A 17,446-nucleotide genomic window follows, 5' to 3' on the forward strand; every position below is an offset into this window, starting at 1 on the left:
GTCCTTTTTTTCCCTTCTTTGCTGGAGATTGGTTTTATTGGGTTTATAGAAGAAGTAGACTTTGCTTTCAGGTCTTCAGATGTTGAGAAAATTAGTGAAATGAGGTGCAGCTATGCAGTTTTGGGTGTAGCCGCAGCCTCATAAGAACAATTTCCTTAACAATATTCCAGGAAATGTCAATTCCAATAAATCTCAATTCCAAGATTGACTTTTTTTAGGATCGAAACTTCCAGGGATCCAAACGTTCCTAAGAATTCGGCTGCAAAAATGTCGGTAAGAAATCGTTTTTGTTCCTAAAAGTTGGAGGCAAAAAATCAGGCTAAACTAAAGATAAAGGGATAAGTTTATATAGAGCCAAGGCTCTAAACAATCATATTAGAGCCTACCTTGATACTTTCACTAGCTGTGGTTGTTTATATGTTCAAATATCATCAAATTGATCATCTCGACATCAAGATGCATGGACAGGAGAAAACAATGGATTTCAAGTTTTGGAAATAGTGCATCTTGTAACGCATTTTTGGACCGTTAATGTTCAAGTTTTCATAGATCTACTTGATCTATACTATTTTTGAAGCTTTAAATTTTATAACTAAAGATGAAAATATAATTTAAGGCTATCACAAAACTTTTCAGTATTGGAAACCATATTTCTCGACACCACTTAAAGGTAAGCTCTAATTTGATTGTTTAGAGCTTCGGCTCTATACAAACCGCACCTTGTAAAAAATTATGTGAGTTAAAGAATTGTGAATATTTTGGAATTGGCTCGAAAAGGTTGAATAAAAAAATGTATATATATAGTTCACACACAAGATAAGATATGATTTACCGTTATTGCATTGATACATGAAAGTCATTGGACAATAATATTTCGTTCTTGACTAGTATTATTAGGGTATAATTGACAAATCTTTGTTTAGATTTTTTTTTAATGCATTAATAATGCTTATTTTACTGTTACGATACAAAACTTTGAAACAACTGCAATACTAAACAAAACATTAGCAGATAATCAAAATTGTAATTTAGTCTCACTTTTAATGTCTAGACCAAATTTCAAAGGTGTATCGAATCAATAAATAGAATGGAAGTTTTAATAAAATTATGGTGAAGAAGATTTTTTTAAAAAGATAAAAGACTCAAATTTGGAAGAATTTTTGAAAAACTCAAAATTTTTAATGGATTTCAAAAACTTAAAGAGCTTTTCAAAAAAAATCTTGTCTTAATCGGAGACTTGCTAATTATGATCTCTCTCAATTGATGGGAATCGGACCCACACCTTGCTTTTTTTTATTAATTTATTGTTTGAAAGAATTACATGGCTTCATTAAATCTAACTAGTTACAAGATCAATTAAAAAATATCAAAAAGTAAACGTCAGTTGTGACGGAGAGACTCCCATTTTTCAGAGGTTAGCAGCTTCTAGTTGGCTTCTCTAGCCACATGAGTAGAAGTGACTATCATCGTCTCACGCATTGTTCTTTTTGGCATCGTCTAATGGCATTTAGAGAATCCCCGCCTCCCCTCCCCTCCCTTCAATAATTGCCTGCTTGTAAGTATAATACACAATTCAGCATAATTAGCAGTCACAATACCATAAGGTCCCGAAAATGTAGTAATGACGTTATCACTGGTTTTGGTTTTCCCATAGGACTGCCATTAAAATTAAGTTTAAAACTACCTGTGGTGGTACACAACTTCCTCCCACTTTTCTTTTGACTACACCTTCAATTCCCTCCTATTCACTTCTGCATCCAAAAACTGATATGATCACCATAACCTACCAACCATCGAATATTTCTCTGTTTAGTAGAGGCTTACCATTAGAAATTCCGAAGTAGTTTTCCTGCCTCTTCTCCCTCATCCTATTAAAGATTGATTTCTATCTACCCTATATTTGGCAACAAGGACCTCACTCTATGGTTGTTCATTCCCTTGTTTCTTATGCAAACATCACCATTTAACTAGAAGCTCTTGATTCATAAGCTTTAACCGTCGAATTCCCATACTCCTTTCTTTACTAGATGATACTTTCTTCCTTCTTCAAGAGATCCCCATAAAAAATTCATCATCAATCTCTCTAGCCTACTTGTAATACCTGTAGGTAAGTATAGTAAGACATCATATAGATAGGTAAATTTGGGATACTAGATTTAATGAGAGTAATACAAGCCGAAAAATATTTTGCTTTCTATAGATTTACTTTATAATGAAAATGTTGAATGATGGGGTCATACAATAATCTAGAATCCAAAATATACATATACCCAGATACCTCATAGGACCCAAACATTTTCGCCAACCTCTACTAAACCTCTCCAGGCACTCAAATAGTAACTTCTTCAAAATTGGTTGAGTCCCAAACCTCACAACACTACAAACACATACTGGAATGGAAACTTTGATTCAACTCAGTATCAAAAAAAAAGATTCAATGTGTCATCGGCATGTTGGAAGTGAGAGATTCTTGAAGCATCTTGAGAGACTTGAAAACCTCTAAAGAATCATCTCTCCTCAATTCTCTCCACCATTATACTTAAACCCTCGACCATTAGTGTGAAAAGAAATGAGGACAAGGGGTCCCTTTGTCTTACTTCTTTGGATGCATTAAAAAATGCTTTATAACTGCCCCGAATTAGCACTAAGAAATGGGTTCCAGATAAACATCCTTTTACCCACAACCTCCATTTTTTTCCAAATCCTATCACTTATAATTTCATGTAACATATACTAGTTTACTCTATCATTAGCTTTTTCTATATCTAAATCAAAGAGTATTCCTGGTTTATTTTCCAACTTTGGATAATGAATGCTTTCCTGTGCTATAAGAATATTGTCTATAATTAATCTCCCTTGTATATAAGTTAATTGTGGCCCTGAAATAATTAATGGTAAGACTCTCCGTAGTCTAGTCGCTAATATAGCTTGTGAATAGACTAAGTGGCCAAATATGATGAAGAATTGAAACGTGTAAATTTTTTTAAAAATAAGAGAAACATGTGGCATGTAACCTCTTGTTGATAATTTCTCTTAAAAAGTTCCTCCACCATCAACAAAATATCAATTTGACAAACTCTCAAAAAAAATTAATGAAAACCCATGAGGCGCCGGCATCTTATCTCGAAAACTGCCTTCTTAATTTCCTCCTTCGATGCATCCTCCTCTAGCTGAACAACGACATGTTGGGCCAAAGTTTTAAATGGCACATTTGACTATCACTTTCAACTTTTCTCAACCTGTGAAAGCTGCCTTGAAATAATTCATAATAGTATTACAGCAATTTCCCATCCGTCTTGATCTCCTCTTCAATATTTGGGAGGTATAATCCCGTTATATTATTATTTCTCCTTCTAGCATTGGCCATTGAGTTAAGGCATTTTGTGTTCCTTTGCGCATTTTACTGTAGTCCATTACCTCCAATCAACTTCTTCCATTCTTATGCACTTGTGCCAGGTGCTTTGCTACTCCAACCTCTCCACATTTTGTTCACTCGTAAAGCCCAATTGATCCTGCTATATGCTATAAAACTTTGACGGTCTTGAAGTATACTATATTGCGGCCTATAATCGAATCAATTGGAGCTTCAAACAACTTAATTTTTTAGATAACATGTACCCGAAATGGCAATATAGCCATACTTGTTTAGTGATCTCCGCAGCCACTTTTTTCTTCTGACCACGCCATCTTAAATCGAAAAGGATTTGGCCACGACACCTACCAATCTCTCTCCCCTTCTCTCTCTCTCTTTCCCTCTCTCAATGTACATTGGATTTCTCTCTGTGTACATTCTGCAAAACACAGCTCTCTTTTTCCCGCGGCAGTACCAAACAAGTTTCTTGTTAAAGAAAAAAATATATAATACAATGACTATTTATTTTTAGTATAAAGAGGTCACAAGTATTCTTGCCCATCAGATTTTAAATCAAGTGGTTCTAAGTATTCATTGACTAGACTCAGTTTAAAAAAAGAAAAAACTTCAAACTTGCTCACTTGGCCTTTTTTCGGGATAAGTTTATGGACTAGGTCCCCCCTCGAGTTTAGGGTTCGGTCCCAGGTATCTTAGCTGAAACAGTTGATTGGCTTGGCACCTTTGCCTCCCGGGCAAAGCAAAGAAAGATAGAAGTCAAGTGTCCGTTACTTGGCAAAGTGCCAACAAGGCCAAGGGATAACATACACCTCAAGCCATCCAATTTGACATATGATAAATGATTTGACATACGGTAAATGATCTCCTAATATACAATCTACTTGTTAAATGCACATTTATATCCCGACAACCTTTTGCTCTGTTCTTTTAGCCAAATAAATACGACATATTCGCCATCTTCTAGCTAACATACCTTTTTTTCTTTTCTTTTTTTTTTTAACTTTAATTATGAGATTTTATGCATACATAAATAACACAAAAAGGTATTACCAAAAAGGAGGGCTAAGGTCAGTGATCACCAATTGTTGGTGGGCACCCCCTTTTAGCAAGAGAATCTGAGCTCACCTACTTTGCAATCATGTTTTTGCCCCAAATTTTGCCTCTGATTTTTTCGACCAAAACCAATATATCACCAACTTTATAGCCAATATATTATTATTCCCCAATTTGCTATGGTAACCCCTGCTTCCTACACGAGAGATTCCCGAATTGTTTGGTCTCTTCGTCTTCAAATGGCAAGGAGTAATGCCCTTGACAAGGAATTGAACTTTCATCTTATATGCTTATATCCCAAAAAGAAGTGAACAAAACCCAAAACTACCGCTTCCATTTTCCAAAAAGGCAGCCTTGAATCTCTTGACTATTACAAAGCACCAGCAATTTCCTTATTTTCTTCTTCTATACACAAGAATATATAATCAAAAGCATGAATCAACTCTCATCAAAACTCACCTTCATACACCAGCTGACCACACTTCACGCAAGAGCTCGTATCTAACGTTTGAGCCACCACCGTGATCCCCTACATTGAGTATGGTAGGAGAAACCAGGGCTTTTTCGATGACCGAGACTAGAGGAAAGTCCAGCTCCTCCAATTCTTCATCACTTGTGTGGCCTTTCCTTAAAACCATTGATGTAGTCCTGTTTAGCCCAGCTCTTTGAAAATGTGAGTCACCGACCTTCTCGGCTACATTAGCAGCTGAAGGTGGGCTGTATACAATTGAAGAGGCGGTGCATGGAATGCTGTTTATCAGTTCTTTGTTCTCAGCTGACGGCCTTCGCTCTGAAATGACTCGCTCTGAAATGATCTGTACATGTTTGCATTCACAAATGGTTAGAACCTACCTCTCTCTCTCTCTTCCTCATGTTTGTGCATTTGCATGTCAGCATTTGTACAGATGGACTTCAAATTTGAACTGAGAGTGTAGGGACAAGAATCCCCGTTGTGTTGGAAAGCCCAACCACTTTTTTTTACAATATTATATAAATGTAGGAGAAAATATTTCCTTGCAACATGTTATTGTAGGGATATTTTTAAATTAAAAGCACATAGCGCAGTATCTCACATCAAGCTTACTGTTTTCCCAAGCTAAGTTCACAATCAAATATCACCAGAATGCTATTTTCCAGCTATAATTTTGGACTAAAATATTAGCGGAACTTAGCAGTACAAAAATGTAATACTTGTACTATTGCAAAGAGAAGAAGAAGAGCATGTTTGCCAAAGAGAGGGAGTTGGTACCTCAGAATTAAGCGCCTCCAAAACAGCTCCAGGGACAGCATCGGGGCAAAACTCATCGGGTGTAAAGTTGCAGAGTATGCGCATTATCAAAGGTAGGCCAAATGCAGGACACACCTTTATAAATTTGAAAGCAAGAGATTAGATGAGACAATTTTCATTCAAATCAAGGATAAAGAAGGTTAAATTTTCGGGGAGAAGAATATCTCATAGTCCAAAAGACTATTACACCACTAGCCATTCACCCATAGTCAATGGGCCATCGAATGAAATGATTCAGAGCGATAGAAAGAGAGTGAGATCCACTATTGGGGCTTATGTCCTGTTCTAGTGGATCCCCCTGCCAACACCACCACTGATCACTTCATTGGACAATGATCACTCAATGCAGTATGTAATTTTCATAGTCCATTGGAATGTAGTGTACTTAATCTTAATGGAGATTTACCTCTTTCCTGATCATTTTATCTGTGAGCATGTCCTTTGGGAGCATCAGTAGATCGCTAAGAATGGAGATAAGGTGGAATGATTTGGATGCCATGTCATTGCCTTGTCTCTCATCATTCTCATTGTCGGTTTTGGCATCTGATGGGGAATCATCAGCTTCGATCCCAAAAAGGTCATTTAAGCATCTAGACCAGTTTCCCACCTGTATGCGAATTGAAGAACAATTTGGCTTTTAGGAAATAGGTATCCTTAGTATCACACAATATAAGAAAATAGCACACAATATAATATTAGAAAATAGCACAATGCTTCTCAAGTCTCAATAATGCCAGATTCACAGAGGATAGAGAGTGATTGCAAAGGCACCAGAAAGAACACGACAATCAGTATCCATGATTACTGCATCTCTCTCTCTCTCTCTCTCTCTCTCTCTCTCTCTCTCTCTCTCTCTCTCTCTCTCATGTGAGTGAGGGTTAAGGGTTGCATGTGATCAAAATCCAGAATACAAATATTAGAAGAACTTGCTCGCAACCAAGGTTTCAACAACTAATTTAAAAACGAACTTTAAATTAACACAATCAGATCATGCATGTCAAAATATAACATGCAGTTTTTGATGTATTATATATATACAGACGAAATAAGCTCCCAAATTCAACAATTGTACAGTTGGGCTTTTTTTAAATTTAAACCATCGTACATCTTCTTTTAGTAATCAATAGAAGTTTATAGTAAAGATAAATATATCAATAATAATTCACAGAATTTCCATTTCGATTTTTCTAGAATATTATAATATAGACATTGCAGAAATGTCCTTTAGGCTTAGGCTAAGAGGTAGAGATATCGGGTTGGGTGAGAGGGAAGTCAAGAATTCAATCCCTTCAAATATGTCCTGGAAAGACCAAACAAGGGTGACCTAGCCTTTTTCTTAAGAAGTTGCGGAATCTTGTGACAGAGCCCAGAGTCTATGCATGTTGAATAATAACCTCAGCATGGTGGTTCCCATACCAATTGTTTCCACTTATACAAGGGAACATAGATGGCAGTATGGACTACTATTCCTCATAATAATTTGCCCAATCCAATGTGTTAAGCATCCAGAAAGAACTTGCAGGGATCGCTATCGAACATTACCATCACAACAATGCATCTTTAGAGGAGTTCGTGGAAAGGCACTATTCAAGAAGAAGCATGCAAACTAACCATCATAAGCCATGAGATTAAGTAAGAGGAAACATACAGCATTTTTTAGCTGAGCACCAGCACCAAAGCTCAAATCTCCAGCAGGAATTGGGAGAACTTTGGGATCACAAATTGGATCAGATACAGGATCAGTTGGCATTTCATTCACTGATTCCCGTAAAATTGCATTGAACATGGCTATGTCTAGCCTTGAGACACACTGTTCCATAACCTGCTCACAATGTCAAAATAACAGGAAAACCATGTCAAAAAAAGAAGCAAAAAAAAAAAAAAAAGAAGAAGAGAGAAAACCAATTATCAAAACGGAGAAAATAAAACCAATTTTCTAAAGGAACAAAGAGGCCAATTATCACAAAAATAAACATAGAAAGAAAGAAAACCAGCAACATGTTTTAGGTAGGCCCTCAGCATTTAATAGGAGAGAAATGGAATGGATGCAAACAATCAGTCAAATAACAGAATACCAATAGTAGAAGAATAAAAAGGAGAGCTATTATAAAAGGGAAAAGTTAATATAGAGCCGAGGCTCTAAACAATCAAATTAGACCCTACCTCAACAATTTCACTAGAAGAGGTTGTTTTGATGCCCAAATATCCTCAAATTGATCATCTCAACATCAAGATGCATGGACATGAGAAAAAATGGATTTTAAGTTTTGAAAGTAGTGCATTTTGTAACGTATTTTTGGGCCGTCAATTTTCAAGATTTTCAAGTTTTCATAGATTTGTCGATCTACACTACTTTTGAAGCTTTAAACTTTATAAATAGAGATGAAAATATATTTTAAGGCTATCACAAAGATTTCCAGTATTGAAACCACATTTCTCAACACTATTTGAAGGTAGGCTCTAATTGATAGTTTAGAGCCTAAGCACTATACAAACCGCACCCATTATAAAAAGAACAACTGTATGGAGAAAATTTAACAAGAAAACCAACTGCCTCTAAGATAAGAAAAAGCAAAACAGAGAAGAAGTAATATAATTCTCATACCATTCTTGCCAACACTGGTAAGCAGCCACATTCATGACCCCCGGCACGAACAGGACATAACCTTTGCTGAGCTTCTAGGAAAGCACCTTTCCAAAGATCTATAGAAAAGCTACCCTGTTTCTGGTCACCTAGAGCTGGTCCAAGCACCCGAACATGTCTCTTTTCTGTGAACAAGTCCTCTTCTGGAGATTGCATGTGTGGAGCTAATGCCTACAAACACATGAAAATGTAAAAACATGTCCAGTAATCATCAAAATGCTTAGCAAAAACACAATTCTAAAAGAAACCATTTTGTCTTAAAAGCAACATCAATGGATCAAGTTAAGGTAAAGAATCCAAGAGAAGGAAAACAGAAATAGAATCACAGTTGCATTTCGATACAGTGTAATTGTTCTTTTCAACTGTTTCTGAACAATTTTTGTCCCATTTAAGCTTTGATAATTCTGTCTTGAATAGAAGTATTCGCATTGATAATTATTAGGTAGTACGGTCCCATTTACTAATGCTTCAAAGGCAGTACATCATTGATAATTACTAAATAAAACTTCTACCTGCCACCACACAGATTCAGTGATACGGGAAAAGATCCAGGATTCAATCTTCTCCAATGCACCCGTAAAAGTACTTGTCTCTTGCCAGTCATCAACAAACTGCATAAAACCAGTGGTTTTTCCTTGCTTATTGCCTGAGTTCCCCTTCCATGTCAGTGCGGAAGATTTTCTCCTCCCACCCCCATTTGATTCAACAATTCGTGTAGCCAGATTTGAATTATGGGAATTGTTGAAAGCTTGAGAAATTATCTCCCTCAAGACAACCGTGTTTGACAACCAAAAGGTCAACCTTAAATAAGAAGCAAAAAAAGGATAAGAAAATGAAAGGTAAGTAGTAATTATCTCCCATAAGTAGTAACTATTGAAATCCAAATCCAGAAGGTAAAAATAGAATAACTAGAAACCCAACCTAGAGGTGTAGTTTCCCAATATCTGTGCTCTACTAGTATTGAAGTTCAAGTTCAAGTAAAGCCATTTGATTTCGTATCTTGAGTAAGAAGATCGAATAAGAAACCAAAACCAGGAGTTAATGTCATTACATACCTCGGAACATCATTACCACAAGCCTTTGAGACCAATACAAGCCCTAATACTGCACTTCTAGCGACACTTGCTCTCCTATCCTGACCCCAATATTTGCAAGCATGAATGTATAACCTGGAAAGGCGTCTGGCTGGTGCATGGACCTTGTGCGCAGAGCTTCCATGCTCTGCAACCACTGAATAGAGTGCAATCTCAAGGGCAGCAGTTTCTCTGAGTTCCCCTTCAAGTTTTTCAACCCTTTTCTCCATGTCTTCAATTTTATCGGCAACAGCAATGGGGTCTTCATCCAAAGGAATATCTTCCATATCAGCTTTTTCCTCATCAGTTGCAATGCTTCCAGCACCAGTTGGCGCCTCTTCCAATACATCAATTTCCTTCACTTCTTCAATGGATTTCTCATCTGATCCTGTCGAACAGTCAGATGAAGGTTTTGCAGGCACTTTTGGGTTCTTGGGTTTGTTATCAGTGGTTTTGGACTTTGTTTTTGGATCTTTCCTACGGGCTTTTGAAGCCTTCTTTTGAGCATCGCGGGAATTTGGCTTCTGTGCTTCACGCCTATCTGTAGCTGCTCTTGAAGCACGAGGGCAAGACTCTTGTGAGCGACCATTTGTCTGCTTTTTAGTAACCCCTGAGGACCTTTCATTCTTACACTCTTCAGATGCCTGCGATCCTGTATCCCCATCAGATTCTTCCTCCTTAGTTGATGGTTTCTCTGCTTTTGTGGAATTCCCATTGGTTTCCTGCTTTCCCAATTCGTTAGCATGGTTGTCTCTATCATTGAAATTTGCCTCCATTACTGTCCCCTCAGACCTGTTTGCATCATCCATGTAGTGTATATCTACTTCTTCGTAAACTTCAGTAGAATCAATACCCGTGCTTGCAACACACTGATAAGAACCTACTTCAGCTTTTGGATCTTTGTTATCAGATCTACCCTCTACATTCTTCGAGCCTTTACGTTCCTGTTCCAAGTTGGGCTTCCCTTTTTTTATTTCATCACCATTGGAGCGCTTCTTCCCGTTAAGATCGGGCATTGAAACTTTTCTTTCCAGACCTACCATAAGCCCATAAGAATGACAAAACAAGTCAACACATGGATTCTTTAAGCAATGAGACTTCTTTTCCAAGCATTTCAGTGACTAGCCCTGGCACGGTCTATGAGCAATTCAAGCGTTCTGTACATGGAAACAACAAAGTATGTCAGAAGCCAATAGGAAAGAAATTCTTATACTGTACAGATGATTCGTACATTGGAAAGAAAGAGCCACCATTTCCAAATAGCTCGGTTTCCAATGGAAAAGAAGGTAGACAATAAGAAATCAGCATGCCAGAGATCATCCCTTTGCATACTATGACATATAACATGCTAGAGTCTGTTGTTCAGAGTTTGTATTTTTCATGTCAATAAACCATTTATTTTTCATGATGTCAGCTTCTGGTCCTGGCATCTTCGGCTCATCCACTAAATTCACAACACTAAAGTACCCCAGAAATTCTACAGCAGGTCTCTATTGGAAAAATGCAACATTCTACATATCAGCTAAGACCCAGAGCCATGGCTAAGAGAAAATGAACTCAGAGAATCAAAAGATACCTAGGTATGATTGCCAGTCATTGTAAACAATAATTCCCAGATATATAATTACCATGAGCTATGACTATAAATACAACACAATGAATGCAGCCTGATGAGAATTGTTTAAGCAAACATGATTACCATAGCTGATCAAATATAGAAGGCAACTAGGCATTGTTGCTAATAACTCGCATTCATAAGACATGCACAATGAAATTCAATAAGGAAATTACAGCAAAAAGCGAAAGAATAAAACTAGCTTTTGAATGTTTGTGTAATAAGAAACCCAAAGCATCAACGTGCAGGACAATGTAACATAGAACATATGAGTGATTAGAAACAAGAGTTGTTGCTCAGGGTTGCCCATGAGCAAGGATATAAAATAATTTACTGCAGAATGACAACATGTGCCATGTGAATTAAGACTAGGATAAGGGAAGAGAACCACTTCCATACAATCTGTAAGCATGGAAGCTCACTCAACAAGCAATTGTGCAGACAGGAAAACAATACCACAAATTTCAATTAAGCTATTGCAGAAAGCATGGCATTATAATTGGGAAATGAACAAGAAATGTATAAGTGAAGCACATTTCACTGGCATGAATACGCAGATTCTGCATATTTAAAAGAAAATTTTGCATATTTAAAAGAAAATTCTGCATATTTAAAAGAAAATTCTGCATACTTAAAAGAAAATTCTGCATATTTAAAAGTGATTTTGCATATTTAAAAGAAAATTTTCACCTCAAATCTACAGAGCACATTCTACCACATATAACTTCCATTGACTTTTTAATGCAGAAATGCTAAACAGCGTGGATGTAGTTTTAATCTAAATGATGGACACCATAGCCACCAACCTACGTTTCAAATTTTCAGTTACCAGACAAAAAGGGCATCCATTGATATAATATTTAGTGGTTGATAATACGATGCTCCTTCAATCAGAGAACCATAAAGGCTCAATTGTTTAAAGAAAATGCTGAAAAATGGCGATAGTCCTCAGTTCAAATTTTAACATACCAAAACTGGGTCACTATAAGAGTTACCACAGAAATTCTTAAGATTGCAGATTTGAACTTTTCTGTTGATTGCTTTCCACTCACATAAGACATATAAGACTGCAGATTTGAACTTTTCTGTTGATTGCTTGCCACTCACATAAGACATAGATCTTCGTATACTGAACAAGAAGTACTGCATGAAAATATAACATAATATAAATTTAGTTCTCTTCTAACATTGGCCATGTTTGACGTTAAAAATCTACAAACCAAGCATAAGAGACATAAAGATTTACTACTACAGCTAAAAATATCTGAACCTCCATAAGAGAACCAAACTACAGGTGAAAAGGAAAGAAAAGGAAAAGGCAAGACAACATGTGCATAAGAAGGAGCCATCATTTTCAATATTACTAGAAAGAACTGTATAGACTAGATCAAGAAGAATTTTGCCTTAAACTCTGTTTTCTTTCTTATTAAGAAAGTGAAAAAGGCTAAAAGTACAGAAGAGACTGTTATGCATATAAGATCTAAATGACATGAAATATATCTACATATATATTGAGAAAACAGAAAAAAAAAAATCTGAGAGAGAGAGAGAGAGAGAGAGAGATTTCAGAAGAAGAAGAAGAAGAAGAAGAAACAAAAAAAAGAAGACAGAAAGGAGAATCGAAGTGTGGATTGAAGAAGAAAAAATCAAGGCCAATTGCAATAAGCCTATAAGATCCACAAGAAATTAAGAGAACATAGACACAAAACATAGCACAAACACCATAATGTGCACTAAAAATCCACGAATGGAGAAAAATAACCTTGTTATGTTCTCCAAGCTCAAGATACAGTAGCAAATGCATGGAAAAAGCAAGATCTTGCAGATAAATTGAGGTAAAATAAAGATCCAACCAAGTAAAGAGAAGAAGTTTAAAAATCAGTGAGGAAAGACCAAAACCACATCAAAGAATACAGCAATAAAGTGACTGTGTACAAATATAGCAAAGGAAAATAAAGATCCAGTAAAAATAAAGATATGAACATAATTACATAAAATTACTCAAAAACCACAAAATGTCGTGAAAGAGGTAAATTCAGTACACCAAAGTTAAATTTCAGATGAAACAGACTCATCTCAAAGAGTGATTCAGCCTAGAAATCATCGGTGAGGAAGAAAAGTAGTACAATTTTACAAGTAATGAAAAGCTGAAGTTCTACAGATTAGTGACCTGATACAGTGAAACTGCAACTAAATGTAGGATACGAATCGTAGATCAGAAAAGGTCATAGCTGGTCAAGTTTCTATGGATGGCCAACTAAGTGAATTTCCATAAAAATCTAGAAAATAACCTAAAATATTTTGAATTGACAAGACACAATGCGGCCAAAATGGAACTCCCTCCACTTAATTACAAATTTACAATAGACATCCGACGATCTGGAGGGATCACCTGCAAAACCTTTTGAGTTTCCTTTTGTAAGAACGAGCTCTTTTTTTCGATCTATGCTGCTCAATGTAGCAAAACGAGAAGCAATTTAGCAATAACAGTAATTCAAAGGTTCAAGGCAAACAATATGAAATATTCAAGCTGCGAATTGTAAAATAATCACCGATTTCAACCGTTCAAAAACAAGCAATTCGTTACTAATAGAAATAGGCCATCGACTCAGTCAATTGCTGATTCTCGTGACTCTCGAGCAAACAATAAAGATTCGTCAAAAACGAAGAAACAGGAACATCACTCACTGTGAAATATCAAAATGTAGATAGAAAACGCGTCGCATTAACTAGGTACAATCTCTTCTAATAATCCATGAACACGCTTTTAAAGCCCCAGATCAATATCTGTAAAGGCGAGAACAGAACAAAAAGAAGCTGACACAAACCTACTCTTTAAGAGAAAAGCTGAAACTTACACCAAGATCAGAACTCTCTCTGAGTCAAAGGAAGCTGCAGTCTATAGCCAGGAGCTCCAATCCCAGCTCAAAGTCCACCTAATGTATCGCCAATTAAGCCTGCCACTGAAGAGTAAAGAGCAGCTAGCTCAAACCTGCCTCATTTCTTGACAATCGAGCCTTTTTCAATGGAGAACGAAAAGCCTCATTATTTAAGCATTACAAGCGGCCTCCGCTTCTTCTGAAAAATCAGATTTGATTACTGCTTCTCATGCGTTGTGAGGTCACACTCACTCTATCTGTTCTGAATCCTCTTTAAAGAAGTTTACAGTGTCTCCGGCTTTGCATCTCTCTGTCGTCGAGTGATCGTCTTTTATGGGGGCTGGCTCGTGTACGGCTGGTTGATTTCGGTCGAAGTTACCGGGAAACTGGTGTACGGCCGGTCACCTTATGGCTCAGTAGCCGCAAAGGAAACTGTCGGTGCACTGAGGAAACTGGGAGAGCTGGTTTCCATTTTCTCCTGAATGGTTACTGAAGTGCCCTTTGATTTGCTTCAAATTAGCAGGAATAGCCCCCAAAATATGCCATTCGTGGCCAAATTAGCCCCTGTAATTTGTTGTAAGATCGAAATTAGATTTATCATGTAGCAAAAGACTATTTTGCCCACACTTCTGATAGCTAGCTCAGGAGTTTAAAGGATATTGGGTATTTTTGTCTTTGAGAAAGGTGTGGAAGCTATAAAGCTAAAGGTGATTTCTCTTTTCTTTCTAACCAATAAAAAAAATAGCTTTTATAAATAAAGTTTTTATTCATTAAGCTAATTTAAGGGGATTGTCTACAAGAGGTCACAATTATTTTTGTCATTTAAATTTTAAAATGGATGGTTGTTAGAGTGTCATTGAATAAACGCAAAGTTCCACAATAAAATTTTTAGGACTTCATAACTCGGTACAAGCCATCCAATTTGACATCTAATGAGTAGAAATGACTGTGACCTTCATGTACAAAATATAAATGGTTTGTAGAAAATCTCTATTTAACTAACAGTTATGTGCACCACATGTGTCTGGTCTATGGCTAACCAGAAAGGCATTTATCGCTATATCACCATGATGGACAATGGAGATTAAGAGTGCTTCCCCAACATAAGTCAATTTTGCGATAATCTCCACCGTCCGTACTTTGAACGGCGAATTGTCATGTGACGTACCATATATCATATGCCATTGACGTATTTTAACCCTTCAACCTAAATAGATAACTGAAAAATTGAAATGGAGCCCTAAATCACCGCAGGTTCGTTCTCGATTCACCTGATACAACTAGGTGATACTTGGTTGGGCTAAAATTAACATAGAAACTCAAAAAAATAATCCGAAGATACTTCTGATTATGGGGTTCCTCATACTCAAGTTGCCTATCTCTTCGATATTGAACGACTTGTGCGATTCTGAGTTGAATCAGTGATTTTTAGTTTACACACTGAATGACACAAGAGGACAAATGTGTGGGTGCACATACATCTTGGTCTATAATTGTGCATGTCATGCAATGATTTGGATACATATATATGTAACGTATGTAATACTTTGGAAAGCAAATGGTTCAAAGGCCATATCAAAATTATTTTTCTCAAAAATAAAAGCTAAAAGATTTCCTACTCCCAACTCTCTTGGGCAAAGAATAGGGATATTTTTTAGATCTCAAGTTTTGGGGATTAATCTCTATTATAGACTAATCTCAGCAAAAAAAAATATCTAAAATAAACTCTATATAATAAAAAAAAGTAATACTTACGATTGAAGGCAAACAATCCAATTTTTTAATGGTTAGATCTATAAATTTTAAGTGTTACAGACTCAAAATTTACATTTTTTCTTTTGAAAAATAATCATCTAGTAATTATTACATAGTCCCCATAATTTTAGACCAAAAAAATCATATTAAATAATTTTGAGTGAGGGAGTGGACACACAGTATATGCTCATGCAGGAGCTCATTATACATGGCCTTATTAGGGGTGGCAATGGGTCGGATACTGTTCAGGTCCAGCTGGACCCGGATCTAGACCCCGAATAATATTTGGATCCAGGTTTTTGGACCTAGACCCTACCAGTTGGGTCCAAAAGTTGGACCCATACCAGTACCCATCGGGTCCCGAGTTTGGTCGGGTCCATTTGTCACTCCCACTATGAGCATTTTCTCTTTTTTTCGCTTTTTTTGACCATCATATATTGGTAACAAGGTCACAATTACCCGTCATTAGATTTCAAGTCGTTTGATTTGTAATTTAATAGCTAAAGATGACTATGAGTTCTTAGTCTATACGATCTACACCCAAACGAATAGAACTTGAAGTATTTTATCTCCAAAAGTTTACGAGTACGGGTTAGATACACATCCGGTCCAACCGGACCCAGACCTAGACTTGAAGAGTGTTCGGGTCCAAATTTTGAACCCAGATCCTACCTGCCGATTCCAAATGTTGGACCTATACCCGGAACCGTCTCCGTTATATAAGGTGGGTCCCAGCTCGGGTCCAACTCCATTGCCACCCCTAGGTCATAGCCACATACATAGGCATGAATGGTTAGTAGCGTGAGAAAGCAAAGTGTGAAAATTTCGGGTGGAATTTCACGTCTTTAAACTACCTTAAACGTGAGTTCCAACTTCCAACTACCAGGAACTAAGAAGCATCATTGGTTTGGAAGGCAAAATAGAAAATATTGGTGTGTACTCAACTAACCAATCAGGAAAATGGAAAAAAATATTTCCCCGTTATTTCAGATAGAAGCAAGACAAGGGAAAATGATCGGCCATCACCAAACCCCTCTATAGTTTTCTTAAATAAGAAGTTGTAAACCACGTTGGTCATCTTTCATTTACAATAGGAAAAGAGTCTCCGCTTAATTGGTTAGCGCTTGACGATTTGCAACGTTACCTTATAGACTCAATTTCTCCACTTAATTGGTTAGCGCTTGACGATTTGCAACGTTACCTTATAGACTCAATTTCTCCGCTTAATTGGTTAGCGCTTGACGATTTGCAACGTTACCTTATAGACTCAATTTTATTGAAGGTAAAGACTCTCTCCCATTGACTCACCAAAAAAAAAATCTTTCACTTACAATGAAGTCACTATCAACATTCAAATTAAAAAATATTATCTTTAATAAGAAATCAGAAGCCCCTCACCACGTATGCAATGGAAGAACAAAAAATCAATGGAATATTTTTTTGAATGTTAAAATAATAATAATAATAATCATTTGGTCAATGAAATAAATACAGTCACCCAACTTCATATCTAATGGTCAATATTAATTGTGACCACCTTGGATATATATATATATATATATATATATATATATATATATATATATAGAGAGTTAACAATCCCTCAAAATACAAAGGTTAAAGTTAGAAGAGGTTGTTATGGGTGTATTTATCAAAACAATCATTATTTTTTATTAAAAAATTATTTAAATATGTAACTTTACCATTAAGCAAGAGCAAATTTGAAATTTTCACAAAAATACAATGGCATTTTAGACTTTAATGTCCTG

The 17,446-nt window shown here is 36.4% G+C and overlaps 1 protein-coding gene across 10 annotated transcripts; it reads right to left on the bottom strand.

The window, feature by feature from the left end:
* Positions 1-4,731: 4,731 nt before the first annotated feature.
* LOC18439920 (uncharacterized) lies at positions 4,732-14,003 on the bottom strand. Of its 10 annotated transcripts, XM_088863020.1 has the most exons (10): positions 13,596-13,792; positions 13,436-13,491; positions 12,096-12,186; positions 9,411-10,585; positions 8,868-9,156; positions 8,317-8,526; positions 7,360-7,533; positions 6,118-6,318; positions 5,673-5,786; positions 4,732-5,238 (listed from the first exon to the last, which is right to left on the bottom strand). In XM_088863020.1, exons 4-10 carry the CDS (start codon positions 10,469-10,471, stop codon positions 4,885-4,887), a joined length of 2,403 nt encoding a protein of 800 aa, XP_088719146.1. In that variant the 5' UTR covers positions 10,472-10,585; positions 12,096-12,186; positions 13,436-13,491; positions 13,596-13,792; the 3' UTR covers positions 4,732-4,884. The 10 variants fall into 10 exon arrangements, with proteins under 10 accessions (XP_088719146.1, XP_011625465.1, XP_088719145.1 ...); XM_011627163.3 differs by lacking the exons at positions 13,436-13,491; positions 13,596-13,792 and adding an exon at positions 13,902-14,003; XM_088863019.1 differs by lacking the exons at positions 13,436-13,491; positions 13,596-13,792 and adding an exon at positions 13,902-14,003 and having other exon boundaries at positions 12,013-12,186.
* Positions 14,004-17,446: the final 3,443 nt, after the last annotated feature.

The sequence above is a fragment of the Amborella trichopoda genome, chromosome 3, assembly GCF_054954075.1.
Source record: "Amborella trichopoda isolate Santa Cruz 75 chromosome 3, AtrichopodaSantaCruz75HAP2 v2.0, whole genome shotgun sequence".
Taxonomy (NCBI): domain Eukaryota; kingdom Viridiplantae; phylum Streptophyta; class Magnoliopsida; order Amborellales; family Amborellaceae; genus Amborella; species Amborella trichopoda.